Source organism: Lemur catta, chromosome 12 (assembly GCF_020740605.2).
Source record: "Lemur catta isolate mLemCat1 chromosome 12, mLemCat1.pri, whole genome shotgun sequence".
In the NCBI taxonomy this organism is placed as follows: Eukaryota; Metazoa; Chordata; class Mammalia; order Primates; family Lemuridae; genus Lemur; species Lemur catta.
The window spans coordinates 631,737-658,885 of record NC_059139.1 but is presented as its reverse complement, the minus strand read 5'-3'; the positions used below and the strand labels follow the sequence as shown (position 1 = coordinate 658,885).

Sequence of the window (27,149 nt, the reverse complement as noted above, 5' to 3'; positions counted from 1 at the left end):
CTGAAGAGCTCAGGGCCCGTGAGGGAACGGGGAAGCTGCGTTCCGGGTGGGTGGGTCTCGCGGCTGCGGACGGAGAGGTCTGCTCTGCCCCCGGCAGTCAGGGCTGCTGGGTGGGCTCCCAGCTGTGCCGCCTCAGGCTGCCCATCGGGGCCGGGGCCTGTCCCCTCCGTGGCTGCCCCCCGGCCTTGCTCTGAGACCTGCCGGGGCCGGTGGGGGCCCCGTGGATAGCAGTGGGGCCTGCGGAGTACGGGGTGCTGGCCCTGGGTCCCAGGGTGCGAGGGCCACGTCTGCACCGGGGCCCACCATGGGGAGCCCTGAGTTCCCGGGAAGGGAGGCCCCTGTTGGAGGCCACGGCGAGCCGCCCCGCCGGCTGACAGGGCCGCCCAGGCCACTCCTGAGGCTGTTGTGAAACGTGTTCCCTGCGCGTTCGCTCCTGACGTGACCTTTCCTGTGTTTCTCTCGCCCGCGTAGAGAGTGGGGACACCTGTAAGTCTGCTCGCTCCGTCGGGGCTGCGTCCCAGACCGGGTGGCCCTGCATGCCTGTGTGTGTGGCCCGCGTGTGCCTGTGCGTGTTCAGCAGCGCTGCACATGGCGTGTGCACCGCTGGCCCCGTGTGCACGTGCACGTGTGGGCAGAGTGTGCTGGACACTGCTGTGGCTTCAGCTACAGTGTCCTGGTCAATCTGCTGTCCCCTCTGTTCAGAGCGGCTCAGGGCACCGCCCAAAATCCCTCCTCTCAGTGACGCCCAGGAGCCGAGACCCAGGGCCGGTGCGGAGCTGCTCCCGGGAGGAGGGAGGTGCGTGCCGGCCGCGGTCAGTGGCTCCGTCCCTGTCCCTGCAGGCCAAGGGCGCGCGGCTCGGAAGCATGTCCCCAGCACGCTCTGCGCTGTGTGACCCTGCTCCCCCCAGAGAGCTGCTCCTCATGTCCTGTGGTCGGGGCCGGGGACCTGCCGCGTCTTAGCTCCAGGCCGGGGTCCCCCAGCCCGAAACCCGGCAGCGTCTTCCCTCGTGGCCAGGTGGCGCCCGGGCGCTGGTGAGACGCACGTGGCTGCACTCAAGCCCTAACCCCGAGCTGCTCACAGCGGGAACCGGAGAGGGTTTGGTCTGGGGCTCACGTCGACCTGCAGGCCCTGAGGGAGCCAGGACCCTGCGCTGCCTGCCGTTGCTCTGCACACCCCACAGGGCCCCGAGATAGTGCATGAATTAAAACCAGAACACCCCATAGATGCGGAAGTAGGGTTTGAGCCCACCCCCACGTGCACACGCATGCACACACACGTGTGAGGACTCGCACCAGGCGCCTGTGCACCCTCCGGCACGTGGGCTCGCCTTGCGTGGGAGCATCGGGGTCAGGTCCCAGCAGGGCTGTGAGCAGAAACAAACCGGACTTAGGGGCTCAATGTCGCACACGTGTGCTGGGGCCCGGCTGGTCTGGCGGACCCTCGCGGTTGGGCTGCCGGAGCCTCCAGCCGGGGTGGCCAGGCCCTGCCCTCTCCCGGTCAGCCCAGGTGTGAGGTGTGCATGACCTAGCTCGGCGTCCCCAGGAGCACGCTTAGGGGTGTTTGTGTGCGTGGTTGCATGTACCTGTGCGCACACGTGAGCAGATGTCTGCATGTTTGTGTGTCGGTATGCGTGTGAGCATACCTGTTCGTGTACATATTCGTGTGTGTACATGTGAGCGCGGGTCTGCATGTCAGCGTGTGTCTGCGTGTGTGCATGTGTCTGCGCACGTGGTGTGCGTGGCCATGCATGTGCCTGGGTATGCGAGCTGCAGACGTGAGCACCGCGTCTGTCCTGGGCTTCGGCGCCACCCGGTGCCGAGGGACAGTCACTGCTCACCCCGCACTGCCCGGCAGCGCCTCCCCACGGATGAGCCGTGTTTGCGGTGCACGTCTGCTGTGTTGCCGGCGTGCAGCCGGGCTGCGGGGAGCAGGCGCTGGTGTTTATTCGCTTCCTGGAAAGTCCTGCCCCCGACGGCACGGGCCGTCCTGGAGCTGGAACTCTTGCAGAGCGAGACTGGCTTTAGGATTACGTGTGGTTTCCAGCCACCTCCTGACCCTAGCAGACCCTTCAGCGCCACACGCATCTCTGGGATCACTGTTTGTCCCAGACACACGGGCAACTGTCGTCTGTGCCACGCAGAGACCCCGCTTGTAATTTCATCAGACTAAATTGGAGGGAACAGAACGGGCCTGTGTCCCTGTTTTCTACTGGAAACTGGTGGTTACGATCGGGCTTGTTTGGCTTGAGGGCCAAGTTGATCACAGGGTGTGAGCCTGGCGCCTGGGGCCCTTCCCTGACCCTGGGTGGGGCGGCCCCGTCCGCCCACCCGCCCGCCCCACTGTCCAGGGTGCAGGTGGCCTCCCCTGGGGGCCGCGGCCGGACGCTGGGTCCGCCGTGTCCGAGGTCAGTGCAGACAGAGACGCCGGGGCTGCCAGGTGGGCGGCGTCCCCAGCGGGTCATCACGGGCCTCCCTGGCGAGGGGGGCGGGCAGAGCAGGGGGAGGGGCCGCTGCACTTGGCGCCCGGCCCCGTGGTGCTGCCAGCCGAGTCTGCAGGGTCCCCAGACGCACTGGGCAGGGCCCCCCGGGCTGGCCGCGCGGCTGCAGAGCACACGGAGCCCGGTGTGAGAGACACGCACGCTCACCCTGCCGCTTCTTGGGTGCAGAGACTTGGCCCCTGTGAGGACGAGTTGGGGTCTGGGTGGCCAAGTGGGGAGGGGACCACGACAGTGGCCGCGGCGGCACCTGCGTCTCCAGCCGAGCTCCGCGGCCCCCACGCAGGCCTGAGAGCGGCCGTGCCGTGTCCCTCGGGGACATCGGAGCTTCAGGTGTGGTTGGTTCCTGGGTGCTGGGAGGCCAAGTGCTTCCTGTTGGGAACAAACGGCCCCGTGGCCTGTCCCCAGGGGACTCATACAGTCACCTCCAGTTCCTCAGGCGGTGAGTCTGTCTGACTCTGGACTGGCTCACACGCGTGAGCGCCGCAGTGGCTCCGGGCTCGGGCGCAGCCTGGTGTGGGGAGCGTGGCGTGACTCCCGCCGACCGCGCCCGCCTCCCTGCAGGGACCAGTCCAACGTCAGGCGGATGCACACGGCAGTGAAGCTCAATGAGGTCGTCCTCAGCAAGTCCCAGGACGCCCAGCTGGTCCTGCTGAACATGCCGGGGCCCCCCAGAAACCGGCAGGGCGACGAGAACTGTATCCTTTCCACTGGGGCGTGTGCAGGCGTGTGCAGGCGTGTCGTCCGCATCCTCGAGTCGGGGTCGTGGGTGCCGTGAGCGAGGCCGGCTCTCCTCGGTCAGGGGGGCTCCGGGAGGGGCCCGGGCGCTGGGGGGCAGAGTCGGGCTGCCCCGGGCATCAGCGCGGTGAGGGGACCCTTGGGTCCGTGCTGTCCGGGGGGCTGTGGCAGGACAGGGTGGACCCGCGGTCCCTGTGGCTGGCAGACGCTCACGGTGGGCCTGAGCGGGCACGGCGGGTCCCTCAGCGTTTGGCGGAAGGGCACCGCACACAGCCTGGGGTCCCGGGGAGCCCGCCAGGTGCTCAGGTGACCAGTGTGGACAGACGCGTCCTGCACGACAGCCCTTGGTGAGGGAACAGGGGGCCCCCAGGGTTGGGATGCTGAGGGGGCAGCGTGGAGACTGTGTCCCAAATGCCATGGGACAGTGTGACCCAGACACCCTGCCGTGGGGCGGTGGGGCGTCCTGGCACCACACTGGCCCTGAGCCAGGGCGACGCGTCCCTGAGCCCCCACTGCAGGGCCCCAACCTTGCCAGCTCTGGCCGTGGGCGCTTTCCCGTGGCCCGTGGGGGAGCCGTGTGCTGCTGAGGGTCCCCTCTGGGCCTCTGTGGGCACCATCCCCTCGCTGCCCTTGTGGGAGGCACCGGGTCCCCTGGCGGGTGGGGAGGGTGGCCGCCAGCCGGCCTTGGCACTCATGGGGCGGAACACTGTCCCCAGCGGGGGCTGGGGAGGTGACCTGGGGGCCCTGGCGGTGTGGGTGAGAAGCCGGGTTCCTGGGTTCTTAGGCTCAGACTGGCCAAGCTTCGGGGCTTTGCTCTTCCGAGGTAAGGGGACTCCACAGCACCCTGGTGTCTTGTTGGCCACCTGCCCTGCGTCACAGAGGTGGCCGCCGTGTCCCCCCCGGGTCTGGCCCGGGGCGGGTGGGCTGCAGGCATCCTCCGCAGGTCGCCGGGTCAGAGCCTGGGTCGGGCCCTGCAGGCGCGAGGTCAGGCAGGGTCGGCCCTGTCTAGCGCCTGTTCTCAAACTGCATCTCGGCGAAACAGGGGTGGGGTCCCCGCCCGCCGTGATCCCGTCTGCACACGCCCAGGCCTTAACCCCGCGACCCCAGACATGGAGTTCCTCGAGGTCTTGACCGAGGGGCTGAACAGAGTCCTGCTGGTCCGCGGCAGCGGCCGCGAGGTGATCACCATCTACTCCTAACGCCGGACGGCGTCGGGCGCCCGCGCTCACAGCCAGCGACGCCAGCCTGGCCTGCCCCTCGGGCTCCCTCGGAAGTTTCTAGACCTGTCACCTGGGGTTTCCTGTCCCAGGCAGCCCTGCAGGACAGGCCGAGAGGGCGTGACTGGAAGGTCCCCTCGCATCGGAGGGAGGCGCTGGGACTCTGCCCTCGGCTCCTGGACGCACTTTCCCGCTGGGGCGGCAGCTGCGCTCCGTGTGCGCCCGTGCAGGGACACCCTGAGACGCTCGCCTGGCCCACGTGTCCCCCGGTGACAAAGGCAGCACCAGCCCAGGCTGCGCTCCGTGTGGCTTCCTCCAGCGCGTCCCGGTCTGTGCCCCCAGGCGTGTTCCTGCGGCTCGGACCGGGAGCTGCAGGGCTCCGTCCACGCCACACCCCTGGCTCTGCCGGCGGCCCGGGGCGGCGGGTCGTCCGTCGCTGGGCATGTTCTGGTCCCGGCTCCAGCCCTGGCAGGAGCCCCCCCGTGTCCGTGTCTGCCGCGGTCCCGGCCCCGTGGAAATCCGGCCGCCTCTTCCCGAGCACCGATGGGCCCCGCCCAGGGCGCACGCTGGAGCCGTCCAGCTGCGCAGGTGAATGTGCCGAACCCGGGCAGGACACGCAGTCAGTGCCGAGTGTCCACGCGCCACGTGGGGCGTGCTGTCCCGCCCTCCACCTGGGGGGCCGGGAGGTCCCTTGGCGTCCGTGGGGCCGAATCCCTGGGTCCCTGCCCTGGGCGAGCCTCGTGTGGAGCCGGTGGCCGTTCGCACTTCGCCTTTGGTCTTTCTGCTGTGGGTCACGACGCGTCCCCAGCTGCAGGTTGCCGTAGTGACCTGGGCCTCCTTTCCCCGTGGCATATTTATTTATTTAAACACCAGGGGAGCTTTCGCGGTGACGAGGTTGTCTGCAAAAGGGTCGCTCCTGTAGCTGGGACGAGGCTCCCACCCGCACAGGGCGTTGGTGTCACTGTGGAGGGACCCCTGCCCAGGGCAGGTCCCGGACAGCAGCCAAACCCACCTCTGTCTGGGCCGGGCCTGCACGTGGACCCTGAGGGCTCAGCCCGTGGAGGGTGTGGCAGTGGCACTGGCTGAGTGTGGGGACAGCTGGGGACGGCTGGGGACAGCCACGGTGACCGGAGGCTCCTGCTGGGTGGCTGGGCCTCTGGACATGCACTGCGGGGTTGGCGTGTGCAGCCCGTGTCGGCGCCAGCCCCTCCCTCTCCACGGGAAGCTCCATGTGACCCGTGACCGTGGCCACTGATGTCCTGGTTCCCTTTCACGGGTTCCCTGTCTTTGTACGAGTTGTTAGTGGAATAAAGTCCTGTGAATCTGAGTGTGGGGAAGAGTCTCGTGTCTCGTTCGGCGTCATCGTCAAACAACCGGGGGAAAACGCAGCGGCTCCCTTCTCTGCGAGCCTTGCAGGCCGGTGGGCCCTACAAATGCGCTGGCTGAGGCCGCCGCGCACACGGCCCAGAGGGATGGAGCAAAGTCGCCCACTTAACCAGGGGACCGTCCCGGACCCACCACTGGGATTTGCAGCGTCTGGGGGGCTCAGCCTGCAATTTACATGAGGTGGAAACACAGAGAAAACCCACAGTTGGGGGGCAAGTCGCTCTGTTGTAGCGGTGCCGCCGCACGGGCGCTGGCCCGGCTGAAGCCGGATGGGGGCGCGGGGGCGGGGCCGTGCGTGGAGAGAGGGAGCTGTGTGCGTGCAGGCGGGCGGGGCGGGCACCGGGCAGCGTGTGGCTCCTCCAGTTAAGCAGCTGCCGCCTCACCCGCAGCCCCACACCCCGGCACGCCGCTGACACGCGCCCCTGCAGACGGTGGACACAGGAGGGACGTGGCACAGGCAGGCGTCGGCCCTTGGCAAGTGACCGTGAGGGCAGAGCCGTCCTCGGGCCCCGGGGGGTAAACGCCGCTGTGCCCGGGTGTCCACCCCCAGGATGAAGCCCCAGCTCGAGGACCCCCCACCGTCCCTGAGCTGTGACCCTCCCATCCCCCCGGTGTGGCACTTTGAGGCTGACAGGTCGAGCAGGGGCAGCGTCGGCCACGGCCCCCTCGAGCGAGCAGGGAGCGTGGAGGGAGCCGTGCCCGGGCTGGGGCTGCGCTGCGGGGGGCCCCGTGGGGGCTGGTCAGGGAGCGCAGGGCCCCCAGCAGAGAGAACGGAGGCAGGGCCTGCGGTGGGGACCTCCGTCGGGGGTGGCTCTTCATTCCTGGGGCGGCGGGGGGCTTCTGGCGTGGGTGGTGGGCGGGACCTTTGGAAGTGACGTCAGCAGGACGTGGGGAGCGTGGTGGGCGGGGCGGGAGCCCTCGGGCTGCCTGGGACCCGCCACCACCCAGGACACGCAGAGCCAGGGGGACAGGCTCGGGGGCCACCAGCCGGACTCAGGCAACCGGAGCAAGGCCTGGCAGCTCCCCGCTGCTTGGAGGGGTCGGGCTCGCGGCTGTCACACCGGACGCTCAGGGCTGTTCCCCGAGCACCACCTCCACCTGGGGTTCCCGGCTGGGGAGGGCGTGCGGGGCTGCCGAGGATGGAGGCTGCTGCGCCAGGGACACCACAGCGCCCCAGTGTCCTGTGTGAGGCTGGGAGGGGACGCAACGGTGGCGCCAAGAGCCGGCCCATGACGCCCAAGCTCGGAGCTCAGAGGACGCACGCAGCACCCCTCACAGCCGCCGCCGCGGGCGTCACGGCTCTGGGCCTTCTCCTCCAGGGGGACGGGCCCCTCCCTCCAGCTGGTGGCCCGCTGGTCCCTCACTTTGGTGCGTACGTGTCACTGGGGGCTCTCCAGCAGTTTTCTGTCTTTATGGCTGGCGCAGCCGGCAGGCTGCAGTGGGGCTGGGGCTGCGCCTCCCCCATGGGCTCAGCTTTGCCGGGTTTGCCGGTGCCGCACCTGCACCGACGGTTTTTGTTCTTAAAACCAGCGAACTTCAGGCCTCACAGAATCTCCCTCTGCCCCAGCTGGTCCGCCGAGCTCTGGCCCGAGGGGGCACCAGGATGTCAGGGACTGGTAGGTTCCCTGGCGTGAGTTCGTGAGGTCCTCCGGGCACGCGGCAGGTGTGAGAACACGGCCTCCCCGATGTCCCTCCAGCGTGTCCCCACCAGGGCATGTGACGTGTGCAAGTGACATCCAAGCCAGAGGCCAAGGCCCACCTGGCCACCGGCCTTGGGCTGCCTGCCCACCTTGAGGACTAGTGCTGGCCCCTGGGAAGGCCTGGACGCAGACGTGTCATGTGGGCCTCAGTGCCCGGAAGGGACGGCGGTCACTCCGAAGTCCCCCAGACGTCCGGAGGGAGGAGACAGCACCGGCGCTGGCCGCGTGGGCTCCTGCAGCTCCCTGCCCACGCAGGGCCCGGCCGCGGTGCGGAGGTTCTGGCACCGCGGACCCAACCTGGGGTTAGGGTTTGGGTCTGGGTTTCTGGAGCAGTGAAGTGGGGAGAAGCCTGCCTGTACCTGGGGGCGTGTGCTGCCTGTGCCAATTCCCCTTCTGCGAACGCAGGGACACTCCCCACCCCCCGGCCACACGCGGACGCAGGACACTGAGTCTCTTTGAAAAGACTGTTTTAATATAGGGTATCACGTATTACAAAATGCACGTATTTTTATTATGCTTGGAAAAAGTATCAATTGCCAGGTGACCACAAATCTGATTTGCCCTTGGAGACAGCGCCAGGCAGCAGCGCGAAGTCCCGGCACGCTCTCAGCGGCCAGAAAGCCCCCCCTGCTCGTCTCAGGGAATGGGGACGCTCAGGTTCCCGCGTTGGTGGAGCTCGTGGCTGCGCGGCCCTCAGCAACCAGGGCCCCGGGGGTGAGATGCCGGGGAGCCGGGCCTGCCTGAGCCTGCCCTTGCTCTGCGCTGACCTCAGGCCCGCCTCTCCTGCCACCTCCCGGCCACTGTCACGCCGGCGACACCAAGGTCTGTCCCCCAGCGAGCGCCGGCCCAGCCGCTCCCCTGGCCTTGTCTCTGCCGTTTCTGGACAGTTCCCTCGGCCGCCCGTCTCCCGCTGAGTCCTGCGCGGCCCAGTGCAGCTGAGGACGCTGCATGCCGAGGAGGAGCTGCCACCCACCGGCTGAGACTTCGCGATGAGCGAATGACGCAAAGGCTGTGCCTGTCCACTCACCGCTGGCCCCGCCGCGCCCCTGTGCCCGTAACGGCCGCAGCACCCAGCGTGGAAGCACTTTGAGGAAAACACGCCAAGAGCGTCCGAGCAGAGACTCCCTCCAGCGCTCCGCGGCCTCAGTGCAGAATCGCACGCTGGCGTGTGTGGTGCTCACGGGTCACACCGAGCGGCTTTGCAGCCGGGGACACAGCAGCATCGGGGAGAGGAAGCAGCGCCCCCGTGGCCCTCCCGGCACTGCCTCCCCGCCGACACCTGCCGTCGGGCAGGTGCCCGGATGCTGGGTGGGGAGGCCAAGCCCGGGCCGGCGGGCGGCTAGCAGGGGTGGGGCAGCAGGTGGTGGTGGTGGTGGTGGTGGTGCTCGTGGTGGTGGTGGTGCTCGTGCCGCTGGACCACGCCCGCCAGCACGGGCGGCAGGTCCCGCACCACCTCGTGCTCCACAGCGGCCGGCTGGCTGTGCGTGGCCTTGAGCGGCGAGTGGCCCTCCCTGCCCTTCTGCCGGTACCGCCGGTGGCCGTAGGGCGGCGGCGGGGGCTGCGGGGGGTGGTGGGCGTCCGGCGGGGCCTGGGCCGGCAGGTAGTAGCTGAAGGCTCTGCCGGGCTTGCTGCTGCCGGGCAGCCCAGGCAGCTTCCCTGCACCCTTGGGGGACTTGAGTGGCTTCTCCTGCCCCTTCAGCCGGGGCTGCGTGTCCAGGGCCCAGGCGGCAGGCTCCGTGGCCAGCGCGGCGTGCTCGGCCAGCACCTGGGACCGGCGGTGCTGCGGGATGGGCGTGTCCGGCTCCTGGGAGCGGGACCTGCTCTGCGGGTGGGTGGCCCTGGCGTGCTGCTCCTGCCTGGCCGGCGCCGGCGGGGACCCTGCGGGCAGGGGACAGAGCGTGAGGCCCCGGCGTGCGGGCCCAGAAGCATGGCTTAGGTTTCTGTCTCCTCTTCGCAGAAGTCACGTGTCACCAAGGGCCACACGGGGAGGGCTTCGCAGAGGACCCCCAGCAGCGGCTGGCCTGGCCTGGCCTGTGCCGACGGCCACGTGCCCGGAGCGAGGTCGGGAGAGGTGACCAGAGAGCCTGGCCCTGCACCGGCTCTGCCCAGGCTCCGGGGCGGCTCTGTTCCAGGGAACCCTGGCTGTCACCCTGTAGGCAACGGGTGACCCCCTGCCTGGCTCTGCCCAGCTCCCCTGAAGGCAGACCCCTGACCCCGGGGTGGGTCCCGCGAGCCGGGCCTCTTGTGCATGAGCTGGCAATTCCCTCCTAAAACGCCCTCTTCTCACCCAAGGCACGGTCTTCCACCTCCCTCTGGACCAGGTAACCCCCCTGCGCCCCCCACACCTGCACGGGCGCTCACCTTGCTCGTGGGAGGTGCCAGCAGGTGGTGGGAGGCTGAGGCGGGTCCGCATCTGGGTGTGTGGAAGGACCCGGGGGCAGGGTGGGGGATGCCCCCCAGACTCAGGGCTGCAGGACCCCTGTCCCCCACAAGGCACCCCGCCAGGGTGCCCGGGGTGGTCTCTGGCACCTACCGGGGCCGAACTTAGACGTGTAGTTCTCAATCCCAGCGAGGTCCAGGTAGTGGTTCCTGCGCTCTGTGTTCTCGTCCACGCAGTAGGGTCCCCGCACTGAGCAGGGCTGGGGGTCGGCGCTGGGCCTCCTGCGGGGAGCACAGGGGAGCCTGACCGCCGGCACATGGCCAGAGCAGTGCCCCTGACCCCCGGCCACCCACAGCAGGCGGCACGGGGGTCCCGGGGCTCCAGCCAGCGCCACGTCCCCGCAGGGCAGGAGGAAGGGCCCGCGGAGCATGGACGCAGCTGCATGCTGTCTGGAGGAAAGGTCGTGGGCGTCCCTACCGGGACCCCGGCTCCCCGTTACATGCCACGTGCCTCAGACTCACGCTGTGATGCTCTGCGGTCGCCACCCGGGGACCACGGTGGCTGCTGCCCCAGCCACCCCCAGCACCGTGGGCTCCAAAGCTGGTGGGCAGGGCCACACGGAGCCAGAGCCAGGGTGAGACCAGACCGCAGTCCAGGCCGACCCGGCCACGGCCATCAAGGCCGTCTCAGACAGACACGGAGCTCAGCTCCACCAGGGCACCAGCCACGGGGCGGGGCCCTCACCCAGCAGGCAGTGCCCACCCCAAGCCTGCTGAGATGGCGTCGACGGCCTGTGGGGCTGGCAGGGGCTGGCAGGGGCAGGGGCAGGGGCAGGGGCCTCTCCAAACGGGGCTGCCCACCACAGCCCAAGCTCCGCACCTGACATGGGCGGACAGCCTCCTGTCGGCCACCCGGGGGTCCTCGGCGGGCTCAGCCTCCGTCCTGCAGCGAGGGGGCTCCCGGTCTGCAAGAGCGTCCTCGTGTGAAGCCCCTGGCTCACCCCCTCTGCCCACTCATCGCTCCTCGGCGAGGGTCAGCCCCACTCACCCTGGCCGGCGGGAGGACCCTCCTTCCTCTTGCCGGAGGGCTCGGGGCTGACGCTCAGCTTCACGCGGAGGGTCTTGCTGCTGCCCGAGGAGTGGTTGATGGAGGCGTCGACGACCTCGTAGATGGTGTGCATCAGGCTGGACACATCCTGGGCCGGGCACCGGCGTCTCAGCAGGCCTTGGAGGGGACCGCGCCCACCCTCCCTCCAAGACGACCCACCCATGGGCCACCCTGCTCCGTCCACTCAGCGTCCCACACGGACCGCAGGGACAGACACAGACACCATGTCTGAGCTGGTCGGTCCATCCCCAAAGGCAGCCCCGTCTGCGCCTCTGATGCCCGAGGGTGGCCCTGTCCTGGTTGGGGCCCAGCCGCAGGACACCCTGCAGCACTCAGGCAGCCTCTCCAGCCGTGAGGGCCTGCTCGGGGGTCCTGCCCACCCAGCCCTCTCTGCGTCCCCATCTGGGCACGGCCTCGTCTGTCTGTGCACTGAGCCCGGCCGGACTCCAGACCTGGGAGGCCAGGCCGGAGCAGCCCCTCCCGCGGACCGACGCCGCACACGGCACGCTACCTCTCTGGTGACCTTCCCACTGTTGTCAAAGTCGTACAGCGTGAACGTCCACTCCTGGCGGTCGTCCTCCCGCACGGAGACGTCGCACCGGAGGGCCTGTGGGTGCACAGGGCACGGGCCCCAGGGCGTCAGTGGCGCACTCGGGCTGGGGTCCCCGCACAGGGCCCCCAGCCTCTGCACACATCACGCGGGTGACCCGTGACCCCAGAGGGCAGTGTCTCCGGGGGGCCTTTCCCAGAGGTCTCCCGCGGACACGGCTCGGGGGGCGTCTGTTTCCAGTGTGTAGCAGGGAAAGGGCAGGCGCGGCTGAGGCCGGAGCCCTGGGCTTTGCAGACCCTGTCCTCACCCGGCTCCTCCCTCCTGGTGGGGACCTGGCCTCGTGCCCGTGACTCAGTTTCCCCAGCGTGACACCAGACCGGCTCGTGCCGGTGCTCAGCGTCACCCAGGAGACAAGGCAACGTTGGCTCTAGAAACCGCGACACCCCGGGGCCTGGCGGGAAGGCTGGGCCTCCCGTGGCTCCGCCTCCTCGGGGGCGGGACGCGGGGCGGGACTCGGACGCCCACGGGTCGGCCTTTCCCCTGCGCGCCGCACGCGCCAAGGCTGGGGAGGCTCCTGGGAGGATTTACTGCCACACCCCCAGCGACACCCCGCAGCACGCCCGGGTCTCCCCGCAACGCCCCGGACGGGCGGAGCCGCCGGCTGAGCCCACACGCGCCGCCCGGGAGCTCGCGGGAGGGCGCGGCGGAGACCTACGTCGATGTGCAGCCGCTGCCTGCCCGGTCCCCGCGGGCCCTCGGCCGCCCGCTCTCCGCCCTCCGCGCTGAAGAGCTGTCCGGGGCCCTCGCGGCCCTCGGCCTTCTCGGGGGCCGGTGCCACTGCAGGGGCGAGAGGGGGCGCAGGGCAGAGGGCACGCGGGGGGTGTGGCCGGCCCGGGGCATCGCCGCCTCCCTGCGCTGAGCGTGATCCCTCCCAGACGTCCCTGCGAGGGCAGGGAGGCCCCGCCGGGGCTGCCCCGGCCAGGTGCCCCCCCCGGCCCCCGCCCGCGGTGCCTCAGGCCACCCCGCAGCCCGCGCAGGCCGCCCGCGCACCGAGCGCATCGGGGAGGGGCCTCCCGCGCGGCCCCTGCAGCGCCCCCGCCGCTGGGACGCGCCACGGCGAGGGCTGAGGCCGCCGCAGCGCAGTGCGTGGCAGTGCTCGGGCCGGGCCGCTGTCTCTCCCGTGCTCAGACGCACACCTGACCCAGGGGTCGCAGGTCCCCCTGCACAGGCTCCCAGACACCCCAGTGCACAGACGTAGCGCACACGCGGGGCTCAGCGGAGACGTGGCCTCTGCTCCCCGCTCAGCAGGTCCAAGCTGCCTGTCCCTGCGGACCCCCGGGGCCCCGAGGGGATGTGCGCCCAGGCGTTAAGTGCGTGTGACGGGCAGGGCTGCTCCCGGAGGCCCTTCCCGCCTGTGCCTGGGCAGGGCCCCTCCGCGAGGCTGGGGGGAGGCCCCCAGGAGCTGCACTTACCCTCTAGGGGACACTGGTCCTGCCGGAGAGGCCCCTCCTCGGGGTCCCCGCTGGGCGGCTCCTGCAGGGAAGACAGGCTGTGAGTGCGGCCCCAAGGGCCCCCTCAGGGGTCAGCGTGACACTCAGGCGCGGCCCTGCCCCCCCCCTGCCCCGCCTGCTGCCCAGCGCGTCTGGCCCAAGGCTGCAGCTGCTCCATGGCCGCCCTCGTGGTCGGTGGCCTCGTCCTTCCTCCTGGCGGGGTCAGGTGAGGCCCCACATCTCTCCCCATCTCCCCGGGGCTGCAGGCCCCACAGGGTCACCCCTGAGCGCACCCCGACACCCCAGATGCTCTGGCCCAGTGGGCCCCAGGTGGCAGACGGCTGAGGACGCCGCTGGACCCAGGTCCCTCAGCCACAGCGCTTGTTCAGGCCCTCACAGGGGATGGTGGGAGGTCCCACACAGACGGCTGCCAGCCCAGGCCACAGCAGGGGGGGGACTGGGCCCCCATCCACAACAGGCCCAAAAGTCACACCCTCCCCCCAGGTCGTCCTGTGAGTCAGACTCGGTCCACGAGCCCCCCGACCAGACCTCACGGAGGCAGCAGAGCTTGAGCTCATTTTAATAAGAAACGAAACATCCGACCATTCGAGAGACCACGTCCCTCCGGACCGTGCCACTGACGCCCACAGACCTGGTTTGGTGCTAAGAGTTTGCTCTGGGCCTACGAGGCCCGTTCAGGTTTGTGGTGACGCGTCCTCCTGAGCCAGAAGGAGCTCTGGCCCAGGTGGACGTGGGGCTGAAACCAAATGGTCTCCAAAAACTTGAAGTTGGGTTAATTTTTTTTCTGTAAAGGTAAAACGGCCTGTGAAGATGCAGCCCGGCTCCCGTGGGGTCCAGGGTGGCGCCCAGAGCCCTGGGGTGCAGCCTCCCCTTCCCCCGGGGAGGGGTCCTCGGCCAGGTGGATACACCGGGCGCGGCGAGGCGGAGGCTGTGGCAGCCAGCGCGGAACTCCCTACCGTGGGGAAACCGAGCTGAACACGCACCCGCAGTGTCACGGCTTTGGAACAGACAGTGTTTTCTAGGAGCTACGTCGACAACTAACTCTGAGATGCAGAGAGGGTCAAATAAGAAAAATGAGCATTTGCAGGGAAAAGTCATTCCGGTCTCCGAGACTGGTGATTTAAGTCAGATCTGTCCCGGTTACTAAAAACGCCCTTTAATCTACCCGCTCCAGTTAAATAGAAGGCCAAGAGCTCTAATTGCAGCGTATAAAATCTGCCCGGGGCTGCCGGCCAGATGTGCGACCCCTCCCCACTGGGGGACCTGCTCAGCCGCCAAATCCCACAGAGCAGGGCTCTCCTCCCCCCCGACCTCCTTACGTCCCCGAGGGGCCCCAACTCTGCCCCAGCCCCCCCACCAAGGAGCCCAAGCCCCATATAAAACCCTCCAACCCGACCCCACTCGGGGTGGCCGCACCCCTTCCTCATGGGCCTCCCTGGCCAAGCCGCTGGCTTGGGGCTCCCCAACCCACCCTCCTACTGCCCCGAGGCGCCACCCCTGCCCCCGCCACGCCCTCCGAGTCCGCAGAACCCACCTGCGCTCAGAGAGGCTTGGGCCTGGCTCTCAGCGGGTCCTCCCGGCACCCAAGCCACCAGCAGCTCTCCAGGCCTCCGCACACCTGCCTGCGCTGCCCCGCACCCCCTGCTGTCCTCCCAGGCCGGGGACTGATCAAGACCCCAAAACACCCTGCCCCTCAGGGCCGGCATCCCAGTGGGAACAGGACCCGCGAAGCAGTGGGTCCCTGCCCGCCACACCAGCGCCACCGTGGACAGGGGCACACGGGTCCAACCCCGGCCACACAGCCCCAGGGACCAGAGCCCGCAGCACTGCACACTCGTCCTCTGCCCCATGGAGCCATCTGGGCGGCCATCCCAGAGGCCACGGCCCACACCCTGGACATGACAGCGAGGACATCTGCTCCTGGAGCCACCAAGGCAGAACTGAGCGCTTTACCCCCCACAGTCGGCCCTGAGTTGTGTCCCGCAGCGGCCAACGGGACCGAGTGTGGGGGGACCTCACACAGGATCTCGGCTCCCGGCCTTCTGTGGAGTCAAAGGCCAGACGTTCCCGTGGGCCGCAGTCCCGGTGTGGGGGCAAAGGGCTCCTCTGCGCACCGCGGCCTCCAGGCCAGGCATGAACCGAGCTGCTGTTCTGTGTCCGTCTTCCCAGAAAGACACGTGTCGGTGCTCAGGCCCCGGGCGGCCCGCTCACCGCAGCTTCACCCCTCGCGCCCTGCCCGGTGGCCTCAGCCTGCCCCGTCGCGCCCCGAGGAGTGGGTCAGCCAGGGCTGGGCCCAGCACTGCCTCCCGCCAGCGCCTGCGCGAGCCCGGGAGGGGACAGCGCCCCGACACGCAGTCCTGGGCGCGGGCGGCAGGCACAGGTCTGCCCCAGGTGGTCCCTGCGGTCTCTGGCTGGCACCTGCGGGTCTTGAGGGGCACCTGGGAGAGAGCCGTGATGCGGCACACAGGGGACAGGCTCCCCTGGGAGTGGGGACTCAGGGGGCCAATGTCCCTGCCTGGTGCTTTCTGGAGAGAGGCCAGCCAGGTCCGGGGTGCAGGCTCAGGGAACGGGAAGACGAGGTCCACAGCCCCCCGGCAGGGGCACTGTGCCAGGCGTGAGGGAGGGGCGGGCAGGAACAGGGAAGGCGGGGGTGGGCCCAGGGAAGGGGGGGATGGGGGTCCTGGGACCGCAATTGCTTCCAAGCTCCTTAAATGCACAGAAGCCCCCGCTGCTGACTGCCGGGAACTCCCACGCCAAGAGCGTGCTCCAGACGTCCCCAGGGTGCAGGTTGCGGGGCGGGGGGCTCCCCATTCTCACAAGAAGGTGCCGGAGCCCCGTCGGCAGGGCCGTCGCCTTCGGGGGGAATTTGACTTCCAGGTGATCCGCCAGCGCGTCTGTCTGGAAACCCCACGGCGGGCTTTGAAGTCGAGTCTGGGCTTCCAGGGCTAAACGGTTTCAGATGTGACGACGCAGCTTCACGGCACACGTGCGGCCCGGGCCCGCGAGTTGCTCCGGCGCCGCGGGCAAGGGTCGCTCTGAACTGCTGCTTCTGAAGTGAAAGATCAGGAGGGGAAACCAAGGCACGCGGGGGTGTGAGCGGCCTTCACACACCAGTGAAGACGTCTTCGGTCCCCCCAAAGTGACAACCAGCTTCCCCAGCTGGGCGAGGCACTGCAGGGTCCGGCCCCCGGTGCTTCTGGGCAGGGCTGTTGAGAGATTCTGTGATAACAACACCTGAAACTTGTGCCTAGAAAAGCAGCAACTTTGGGACCAAAAGGTCTCCACAAACACACGCTCTCCCAGGACGGCCTTCGCTGCGACTTCACTTCCCGTGAGAGGCAGGGGTCACGATGCTTGCGGGTCACCCTCATGTCATCCGCCGCAGGCCTTCACTGCGTGGCCGTTCGGCAAGCAGGGCAGGGAGCACCGCAGGCTCCTGGGCCCAGAGGGTTTCTCCGTGGGCATCTGTGTGCTCACCAGCGAACACCCCGGCCCAGGGGGACGGTCCCCGCAGGGCCCACGCTTGTCGGGGACGGCTGACGACACCCACTGCCCAGGGCGCACCGTGAGGAGCACGAGGGTGAATGAAGGAGCCACCGGGCGCCCTGGCCGTCTGCTGGAAAAGTAACTCCGACGTCACACATCGTAGGCAAGGAGGGGCCCGTGAGAACCGGGCTCCAAGGCAGGGTGGCCACGAGTCCCTTCCCTGTGCCGGGAGAGAGTGACAGGGTGACGGGGCTTCCATGTCACCAGGCGGGAACGGGGAGGAGAAGCAGTGAGTGCAGCTGGCCCCACAGCCAGGCGCAGGGGCGGGGCCCACGCCCTCCCCAGTCTCTGCTCCAACCGGGGGCGTCCGAGGACACGCAGGCTGCCCAGGGGTCACAGGGTGACCGGGGTGACCGGGGTGTCTAGGGCTGCAGGGGCGAGAGACGGGAAGCCTCGAAATGAAATGTTTTCAGTTCAGGTATTAAACACATATGTAGGCATGTCTGTGTATGTAACCTATATACATGCATGTGTGTGCATACGTGCCTGCATGTATGTACACACCACACACATGTACGGTTTTCAGCATTCTGAGCCTGCTTTCAGTTCAGACGATCGTTCTGCAACTCGTCTGCACACCTGGTCTCCTCCCCAGCCCCTCCCACCTGGACACGGGGCTGGGACTTAATTCCTGCAGGAAAACTCCGGGCAGTTTTGTTTTCTTCCCTTCACAGGAAGCCCCATGTTTCCTATTTCAAAGGAAGATTAATTCCAAAGCCGGAAAAGACTCCACTGCACGTTAAGGGTTTTCCTATCGTAGAAGGCGCCGTACGTTGGCGTGCAAGGCCACGTCCCCACCAGAGACCAGGGGGCGGACGGCGCAGAGGGCTCACGCTTGATCACAGCCCAGACCCCGGCGCTCAGCTGCCCCGGAAACAGACGCGCTGGCTGCTTTCTTTCCCACGCACCCTCCGCAGCACGGAGTGCAGACGCCGGGACTGACGACCCCCAGCCCGGCCCCTGCCGGCAGCAGGCTCTGGGGGACCAGAGGGCCCGGCTCCTGCCGGCAGCTCCACACCTGGCGAGGGGCAGAGGCTGAACCTAAGCTACGTTTATAGACACGAACCCAAACTCACTCGGAATTCAGTTGCGACCCCACGTGTGAAAGATACAAAGTGTTCGGAGGAGACCTACAAGCACGTCTTTAAGTCACACGCGATCTCACTGCAGGAAGGGCGCGCGGCCCAAGGCTTGAACCCTGAGCGGCAGGAAACCCAAGCTCACAGTGCTCGTCGGGGTCACTGCAAACACAGGCGAGCACGGACTGGACAGCGTGGCGGTTCTAAGGGTTGGGACACGGCAGCCGGGATCTACTGTTCCGGCCACCAGGGCTAGAGGCAGAGGGACGCGGCCCAGCAGGAAGGCAGGTGCGGGGGCCTGGTCCCTTTGCCCTTTGACCCGACGGTGCGTGGAGGGGACGCAGGGTCCACTCGCCGACCCACTGCCCCCCAGGACACCCTGCAGCAGGACAGTGTCCCCTCTGGTCCGCTCCTCACCCAGCCGGAGGGCAGGGGTGTGATCACAGCTCACCACAGCCTCAAACTGCTGGGCTCAAGTGATCCTCCTGCCTCAGCCTCCCGAGTAGCTGGGACTATAGCCACGAGCCACCACGCTCAGCTAATATTTCAATTTTTTTTTTTTTTTGAGACAGAGTCTTTCTATGTTGCCCAGGCTGGTCTTAAACTCCTGGCCTCAAGGGATTCTCCTGCCTCGGTCTCCCTAAGTGCTGGGATTACAGGCGTGACCACCAGGCCCAGCCTCTTGGTCTATTTCTACTGATTGCTTTTCTTCTGGTAATGGATCATAATCTCTCAATTCTTTGCATGCCTGGAAATTTCTGGGTGGATGCTGGACATTGTGATGCTGTGTTGCTTGTGCTGGGTTTTGTTATACTCCTCCCCAGACGTGGGTTTGGATACGGTGTGCAGTTCTCTGGACTGAGGCTTGCTTTAAGCTTTGTTGGGGCAGGGCTACAGCAGCCCCTTGTCTAGGCATTTAGCTCTTCTACCAAAATGATTCCCTTCTGCAGACTCTACCTGGTACACCGGGTGACAGGAAGCCTTTCTGGGCTCAAGTGATCCTCCTGCCTCAGCCTCTGGAACAGCTGGGAACACACATGCGTGCCACCAAGTCTGGCTAATTTTTCAGTTTTTTGTAGAGGGGGTCTCACTACATTGCCCAGGCTGGTCTTAAACTCCTGGGCTGAAGCAATCTTCCCACCTTGGCCTCCCAAAGGGCTGGGATTACAGGTGTGAGCCACTGTGCCCAGCTGGGGCTGGCCTTTTAAAATGAGGCTGTGGACAGAGCGGTAGCACCTGTGTGCTGTAGGCAGCACCGGCACAAGCCTGACCCAGCCCCGCAGGCGGGCAGGGCCCTGCCTGGCACTGGCTGCGTCCACAGGTCTGGGCCCTGCCTGCGGCACTGGCCCCGCGTGGGGCGGGTGGGGGCCTGAGGGCAGGGGGCAGGGCCCCACGGGCCACGTGTGGCAGCGGGGTAAGGAGAGGCTGCTCTGAGGCAGTGGCCGTGAGGAGTCAGGACTTACACACAGACCTGCAATTCTCTGGAATGTTCCAGGAGGCCATAGAACTGAATCTGGGTCCACGTCACCACCTGCTGTTCTCAGCACTCTAAAGCCAAACTCAGCAGTGCTCGAGGTAAACACGCACGAACCGATCAGTGAACACGGACCGGGACACTGTTAACGGCCCTGACCCCGGGGCGCACTGAGGGGCCGTGGCGGCCAGGGGAGGTGCCTTCTCCCCGGCGTGGCCACGCCTGCACCGGCGGCTCTCATCATCATCATCATCATCATCACCAGCCGCACGAGCACATCCGCCTTCCCCGGGCCCACGGGACAGACTTTCATCTGAAGCAAGTGTGGGGTTTGCGCCTGGGGAGGCTCACCTGTTTTGCAGGGAATTCATCCAAACAAGCTTTGTTATGCAGCCTCCGTCCCATAATCCTTCTGGAAACACAGCGTTCCTTTCGGATTGGAACGCTGCTCCCACCCCCGGAAAACAGGCACCAGGATTCTCGCAAAAGGGCCCAGCTCCCACCGCGGTGCAGCTGCAGCTTCGGGCAGGTCCCGGGAGCCCAGCAGGGGGGCACCCGCCCCGCCGAGGGGCCCCACGGTCCTGCCCCTCCAGCGCAGGTGGGCGGGGCCCTGGCGGGCACCCCCAGGAGGAACGAGGGTCCGGGGCCCAGAACCTCAGAGCCAGCCGACAGAGTGGCCTGCTGGTTCCCGGGACCACCTGCCAGACTGTTCTCCAGTGTCCCCTGGGGGGACGGGCTCAGTCAGGACTGCTTGGGCCAAGTGGGGTCCAGCGGGGCAGTTTCAGAAGCACAGGGGGGGCCGAGGGGCACTGACGCCGCCCGGACTTGGGGACTCCCAAGCTCTCAGAGGTCCTGTTTTCAGCGCCCCCGTCCAAGTGAGCCCTGAGCCCTGGCACGTCCCGGGGTAGGGACACAGTGGCTCGTATCCACGGGCCCGGCACACAGTGGGCACCAAACACGAGTTGAAGTGCGGCCACAATGTGCCGTGGCCGCCACTCCTGGCCCTGACGCCAGGGGGCACTGAGGCCTCACCTCCGTGAGGTCATAGCGACCACGAAGACCAAGGCTCAGCCCTCAGGGTCTGTGCCCAACGGTGCCCCGAGGGACACCCCCCCCACCAAGGCCACCGTTCACCTAGGTTACAGTGGTTTGTCCCCAAATGCAGAGCTGGCAGGGGCTGCAGTGCCCACCACCTGTGCTATGGAAAGTCACATGGGAAATACTGCTCCTCCCACGTGGCCCGTGGCCCGTGGCTCCTGGCTGAGGAAGAGCCATGGTGACCACACCACCTTGTCTCGGGACACACCCGGTCCCCCCAAGTCTCCTGCAAACATGTATGTGCCCCCCACACTGCAGCCCTCTGTGTCGGCCGGGTGGTGTCCACTGTGCTCAGGGCCACCAGAGTGTCCCAGGACCCTCTGCAAGAATCCACTCCCACTGGCTGGGACTGTGGGTCCCACCACCACGTCTGGCCCTCGGGCCCCTCAGAGAGCATGGGAGTGGGTGGACAGCAGCTCCCTGGTGAGGGGCCAGGGCTCCAGGGAATTCGAGCCCCCTGGAAGGGGTCAAGCCACACCCTGGGGCAGAGCCCAGACCCCAGAAGCCAGGAGCGGCTCCCGTGGCCGGGCTGAGCCCAGGGCAGACCGGTTGGCTCGAGCCGAGGCCGGCAGGTGACTCCCTGGAGCTCCGCCCTGGGAGGCGCCAGCAGGGCCTCTCGCCAGCCGCCCCAGCTCCCTGCGTGGCTGCTTCCTTTCGGGCGACACGCAACACGCGTCGATGCACTTAGAACTACTGTGTGGACTGGGTGGAACTGCTGAGTGGGTCCTCGAAGGCAGGTGCGCCCCAGACAGGATGAGCAGGGCCTGCCCCTGGCCGAGAGTCCCCGTGACGGCCACAGTCACAGCCTACTCAACTCATACCCAGGCAGGGTTGTCACAAGCTTCGGTTAAAATGCCACCTCTGGAGTTAGCTGGAACATTCCTTTCTCAGGCTTAATGAAAATCTGTGTTTAATTCACAGCAAAATTGCAATGTTAACGGTGACTCTTGTTTTCTGAACTATTTCCCACCAGCGGCAGGGAGTGTTGGGGTTAAAGCTTGTCGGGGAGCCCAGAGGGTGAGGGCAGGGCCCTCTGCCCTGTGATGTGACCCGCTGCTCCCACTGGTCACTCCCACTGTGAAAACCAGCCACCACCTGTCTCTCCTTGTGCTCCGAGCCCACGCGCTCTGCTCAAGCTCCTCTGTGCCACAAACCCACAGCCCTGGCCCTTTGGTGACACTCGGTAATGAAGCCAGGCAGGTCCCACCAAGACCAAACTGCTGCACTTCTCAGAATCGACAAGGAGAACCGTTCTAGATGGGACAGGGGGGCCACCTGCCTGGGAAATGCTGGTATTTGTAAGAGTTTTTTTAGATGCATGTAGAGGCAGGAACCATCATAGCTCACTTAGAATTAATGGTGAAAACAACCTCATCTGTTCTACCTCTTAGGGGGTGGGGGAAGAGGGCCATGAGACGTTGTGGACACTCGATTAATTTCCACGGGGTGGCAAAATGGTGCACACGGGTCGCCTTGCATGGAAACACGCACTGGACTTCAAAGAGGGGGAGAGAGTCCCCTCGCTGGCCCCGGTCACACGTCACTGGGGGGTACGGCATGTCATCCAGGGCTGGCCATCCTCAGGTGACATCACCTGGGAAGACAGGGGCTCTGCACAGGGCTCTGGATGCCACGGAAACAGAAGGGACATCGGGTCCAACACCTGCATGCCCCACCCGGGCACCCGCAGGGTACGGGCTGTGGCCCTCGTGGGGCCTGGGCAGGAGCCGCCCAGGGTAGCACGTGCCACCTGGTGAGGGGGCAGCAGTGTGGCATCCAGGACATCTGGGCCAGGTGAGGGTACGCCGGGGCCGGCGTGTCAGCTCCAGGCTAGTGTCTGGGCAGACTGATGGCCTCAGAGGCCGCGCCTTTGTCCGCAAGTGCAACGTATTTAATCAAAGGACCGTCCTTCATTCTGGGATTTTGTTCTTTATATATTAGAAAGCAGCTTTCTCTCATGAAATGAGGATAAAATAAAAAGGTAGAACCCAAGCCAGACTCCATGCCAGTCTTCAACAAAAAAGGTCCCAAGGTGTGGACCCCCCTGGCCTAAAAGACCATCTCGGCCCTCACCGCAGTCATGTCACGGCCAGGCCGGAAGCGATTTCCCTGTCCAGCGCCCCAGGCCACCCCGAGACGCACGCTGTGCGGAGCTGCCTGCGTCCGTGGCACATTCTGGACACACCAGTGCTCCCCTCAGGGCCTCCAAGGACAGAGCCAAACACGCGCCGTACCGGCCTCCCAGGGAGAGGACCCACGCCGCCAGCCAAGGGACAGGGGCCGACCTGAGCCCTCGACCACCACCAAGGTGAACCCCGGCCCCCGGGTTTCACAGCCTTGTCTAATCACACATATGAGAGCCACGCCAACACTGCCCTGGGCAAATGGAACCACCCACCGGCGGGAGATCGGGCCTGGCCCTGGGCCACAGCCGGTGGGGAGGCACACGGCCACCCAGTGCTGTTACCCCTCAGGACGTACTTCCTGCCTCACAGACACGGCGTTAGCGTGAATCCCAGCTCATTGCATGTGCAGTTCTGGGTGTATCTGGGCCCCTTCTCCAGACAGGGCTGCACAAAGTGTTTACAAACACACCAGAAGTTTTTATTTACCAGCTGGCAGAAGATGTCCTTCCAAAAAGGACTCTATGTGCCGCGGGCTGTTTGGGGAGGACTCTGGGGATGGCGGGGGAAGGCAGCGGGCAAGTGGGGTCCCGGCCATCTGGTGTGGCTGTCAGCACCGATCCAGTGCACAGGGACACAGACGATCGTCTAGTGTCAACTTGCTCACGCTCCACAAACATGCTGCTCTGATCTGTCCGAGAGCCCTCCGGGGCCCCTGTGCCTGCAGAGCTCTCTGCTCCCGGGAGAGCACCTTCCTAATCCACCCTCAGGGACACCTGGGTCCTGAGCCGACCTCTGAGACCCCTGGCAGCGCCTGCAGTCTGGGTGGCCATAAACGTCCGGCCATCCCTCCGTCTCCCAGCCCCCCTGCAGGCCCGTGGTCAGCCCTCTGGAAGCGGGAGGCATTGCTGGCCTCTCCCGCCCTCTCTGCTGTGCCAGTGCCTGAGACCCAGCCCCCAGCCCCCGCCCCGCCGCCCAGCCTGGGCTATAGAGGTCCCGCCCCACAGGAGCCCCTCCTCCCTGCCCCTTTCCCAGCTCCTGCAGCCTCAAACGTGGACCCCCACCCCCAGACTAGGACCGCGGAACCCCTACACCCCCACCCCCCTCAGCACCGGACACCGACCAGGCTCCGCCCCGCAAGACCCCCGGGCCTGGGACGTCCTGGAGGCCGTGGAGGGACAGGCCGTCTTCGTCCCCAAACGTCACCCGCCCGGCCACTGGGCCCGCATCCCCGGCCCGCGGGCCGCCTACCTGCTTGTCCCGCGCGCGGTGCTCCAGGCCGCCCGCAGCGCGCCGCCCCGCCTCCTCCGCGCCGTTGCGGCCGCCGGCGAACGCGGACCCCCCGGAGCTGTCCCCTGCGCCCGGCGAGCGACGCGGGGGCCGCCCGGGAGAAAGGACACGCCGTGAGCCCCGCGAGCTCCCGCGCCTCCCCGGCCCGAACCCCGACCCGCCCGAGGGCTGCGCCGCGGAGCCCTCACCTTCCGGGCTCCCCCTCCGCTTGCAGGCTTCGGCGGCGGCGCGGCCCGAGACGCGGGGACAGGGAGGGACAGTGAGTGGCCGGCGCCCGCGCCCCGCCCGCCGCCCGGCCGCCCGCACCTCACCGAGCTTGGACTGTAGCTTCCCCATCCCGCGCCGGCCCGCGCTCGCTGCGGGTCTGCGGTCCGGAGCCGGGGCCGCATGGACGCGCCGCAGCCTCCGCGCCGGGCGGGGCCGGGGTGGGGCGGGGCGCGGCTCAGCCCGGGCGCGGCGACGGCGACAGCGACTGCCCGGCCACCCGGCCACATCTGAGCGCGCGCGCCCACGCCCCGGCTTTAACCGCGGCACCCGCAGCGCCCCCCGCGGCCGCGGCCCGCAGCGCCCCGGCCCCCGGCCCACCCCTGTGTCCCCGCCCCAGTGTCCCCGCCCCCTCCACCCACCCCTGTGTCCCCACTCCCGTCCCCGCCCCTGCCCGAGCCCTGGCGCGGGCTGATCTGGCTCTGGGGGCCGTGCCCTGGGGGCGCCCGCCAGCGGGGAGGACCCCGGCCCGGCCACCGTGAGGGCGGCCTGGGGGCTCCGCGCGGACCCTTGCGGAGGCAGCCCCAACCCCTCACCAGGCCCCCTGGTCAAGATATCCCAACTCTAGGGGACCTTAGAGACGCGGCCAGCCTGGGCTGGTGGGGAGCCCGTGGGCACAGGCAGCGTGGACAGGTCAGGGCCCGGGCAGGGCCGCCGGAGGAGGGAGGGCGCTGGGCCGAGCCAGAGCCCGGCTCTCCCGGCTGGCGGGGCCTCAGCTGCTCCCCGGGGCCAGCCGCGGCCCCTGCTCCACGTGGATGAGGGTCCGGCCTTGGGTCCCAGGGCTGGAGGAGCCCTGAGCCCGCGCCCTTCGTGCTGGGTTGGGCGGGCCGTGTGGGCTGCTGGGGCCCTGTCCCTGGAGCCCCAGGCCTGGCCGCCAGCAGGCCCCCCTCGGTGTCCCCACCTTGCCCCCACACTCTCCAGCTGTCCAGGGGGCCTGGACCTCCGGATGCCCAGCCCTCCACCCCCTCTGCTTCCTCCCTGCACCCCTCCTGCATCTTTCTCACCTTGGCGAGACCCCAGCTTGCTCCTGAGGACACCTTGCTGTGCCTGAGCCTCCTCTGCCTGGGAAGCACAGGCTGTACCGATCTGTCTCCGCCAGGGTTCAAGAGCAAACTCAGCACTTTCCCCGAAGGCTGCTGCCCTCCCTCGTCCCCAACCTCAGTGGGTGCCGGTCGGCAGGGCCATGGGCTACAGGGCTGGTGCCTGGGGTCAGTCACCGGCCCAGCTGTGGCCCTGCCAGGCACCTCTAGCTGGCCAGGTCCCCAGCCCTCTCCGTCCCCACCCGTCCCGCTGGAGCAGGGTCTTCTCACCAGTGCAGCCACCTGGGCCCTGCCCCCACCTCCCGCCCTGCGAGGACACCCCTGGACAGAGCCCACGTCCCACCTTGCTGCCATCACTCCATGTGGCAGAGGCCCAGAGCACCGCGGGGGTCCCCAGGCACAAGGCCGGCAGCACAGAACTGAAGGCTGAACCGGAGCTGGCTACTGACCTCTGACCTGAATTAATATTGCCACCCAAGCTCTGGTTTGGTCGGTGCTAGCATGGTTTACTCTTTCGCGATCTTTGACTTTCGAACTAGCTTGGCCTTAGAATTAAAACGAGTCTCTTGTAGGCCGCAGGTATCTGGGTCTTGCTTTCTTTAATTCAGTCTGACGGTCTCTGCCTTTTAATTACAGTGTTTAGACCCTTGACATTTAATGTGATTGTTGCTGCAGGGGTTTAAATCTCCCACCTCACCGTTTTCCATCTTTCCTAGTTTTACGCCCCTTTTCCACTTTTGTTACTTCTTTGGACTCATCGAGTATCGTTTATGATCTATTTTATCTCTTTTGACGGCTTATCAGCTATAACTGTTATTTTGGAGTTCGCTTTAGGGGTTATAGCGTACGTCTTTAACTTATCACAATCTGTGTTCGAGTAATACCGGAACAATTTACGTGTGGCGTAAGGACCTCGCTATGGTCCTCCTGGCCTTAGTGACGCTGTTGCCGTATTACCTACACATGTTATCAGCGTCCAGTGTGTCGCTATGGTTTTACTTGAAACACTTGATTATCTTTTCGTAAAGATTTAAATCATGAAAAAAAGTCTATTTACCCACTTATTTGTTATCTTTGATGCTCTTCATTCCTTTGTAAAAGTCCGGATTTCCATCTGGAAGACTTCTTTTAATATTTCTCATAGTGCATAGTCTGCTACGATGAATTATTTCAGCTCTTATTTGTCTGAAGAAATCTTTATTTTACGTTTGTTTTTGAAAGATATTTTCACCAAAGAATTTTAGCTTGGTAGTTTTTAATGGTGGAACATTAACGATGTTGCTCCTTTGTCTTCCTGATCACATTATTTTCACTGTTTTTCAGCATTTGATGTAGTTTTCCTCTTGTTTATTACACTTGGGGTTTGTTGAGGATCACAAATCTATAGGTTTACAGTTTTCATCAAATTTGGAAAAACTTCAGCCATTATTTTTTCAAATATTTTTAATATCTCCTCCCTTCCCTTGAGGATTCTACTTAACACATATATTAGTCCACTCCAAGTTTTTCCACACTTCTTTTATGCTATGTTAGTTTTATGCTAGTTAGGCTTCTGGGAACCACTGGTCAAACACCTCCCTGGAAGAATCTGCAAACAGAGGCAGAAGAGGTGAAGGATGACCACGGGGCTGGCCTGGGGGCTGTGGCCCTGGGCACAGGCACAGAGAGAGGTTGCACAGTGCAGAAAAACAGCCCGACAAAGGAGGCTGGGTGGTCACCGTCCCTCCTTTCCACGCAAGGGACGCTGTTCTCCAGCCCCAAATTCCCAGCCTGCCGTGACCCCTGCTCTGTGACGCCAACACACCCACCGCGAGCTTCCAGCTGCCCCACCCAGGCTCCTGCCCCTCAGGAGCTGGCAGCTCCTCCAGGGCTCCCACGGAGACCCAGGACTCACGGGCCTTCCGCTCACACCCCACCGCCAGACGCCGCATACGCGTGGGCTGTGCCTCGGGTCCGCCCAGGACAGGTTACTCTGCCCACTGGCCACCCGCCAAGGGGCTCCAGTGGCTCTTACGGAAAATCAGACCTGACAGTCCCCACCCGAAGCTCCAGCGCCTGCCCTCGCCCTCTCAGCCGGAGGTGGAGTCCCCAAAAACCCCCAGGCCCTGCCTCCGTGCCTGCTCTTCCCCAGACGTCCGGACCCCCGGTCCC

At 66.4% G+C, this 27,149-nt stretch overlaps 2 protein-coding genes and 1 long non-coding RNA gene across 4 annotated transcripts in view; 1 reads left to right on the top strand and 2 right to left on the bottom strand.

Moving 5' to 3' along the window:
• Positions 1–5,777, top strand: part of SLC12A7 (solute carrier family 12 member 7) — a 35,429-nt gene extending 29,652 nt beyond the window's left edge. The window contains exons 23-25 of one of the 2 annotated variants that reach the window (XM_045565708.1): positions 472–486; positions 3,060–3,193; positions 4,341–5,777. In XM_045565708.1, the coding sequence (XP_045421664.1) occupies positions 472–486; positions 3,060–3,193; positions 4,341–4,432 (241 nt within the window). In that variant the 3' untranslated portion in view covers positions 4,433–5,777. The remainder of the gene's footprint in view (positions 1–471; positions 487–3,059; positions 3,194–4,340) is intronic. The other variant, XM_045565707.1, reaches the window with a different exon arrangement.
• A 2,231-nt stretch (positions 5,778–8,008) lies between these two features.
• Positions 8,009–23,688, bottom strand: NKD2 (NKD inhibitor of WNT signaling pathway 2; the record flags this gene model as incomplete). Its single annotated transcript, XM_045566393.1, has 8 exons — positions 8,009–9,414; positions 10,070–10,197; positions 10,796–10,880; positions 10,964–11,111; positions 11,535–11,630; positions 12,289–12,410; positions 13,046–13,106; positions 23,656–23,688. Coding segments are annotated over 8 exons (1,212 nt in total), but the record flags the coding sequence as incomplete, so codon positions are not given.
• On the bottom strand, positions 23,689–24,100 carry LOC123648602. The gene is made up of 3 exons (XR_006738669.1): positions 24,006–24,100; positions 23,883–23,909; positions 23,689–23,759 (listed from the first exon to the last, which is right to left on the bottom strand). It is a non-coding gene; the product is annotated as an uncharacterized LOC123648602 (long non-coding RNA).
• Positions 24,101–27,149: the final 3,049 nt, after the last annotated feature.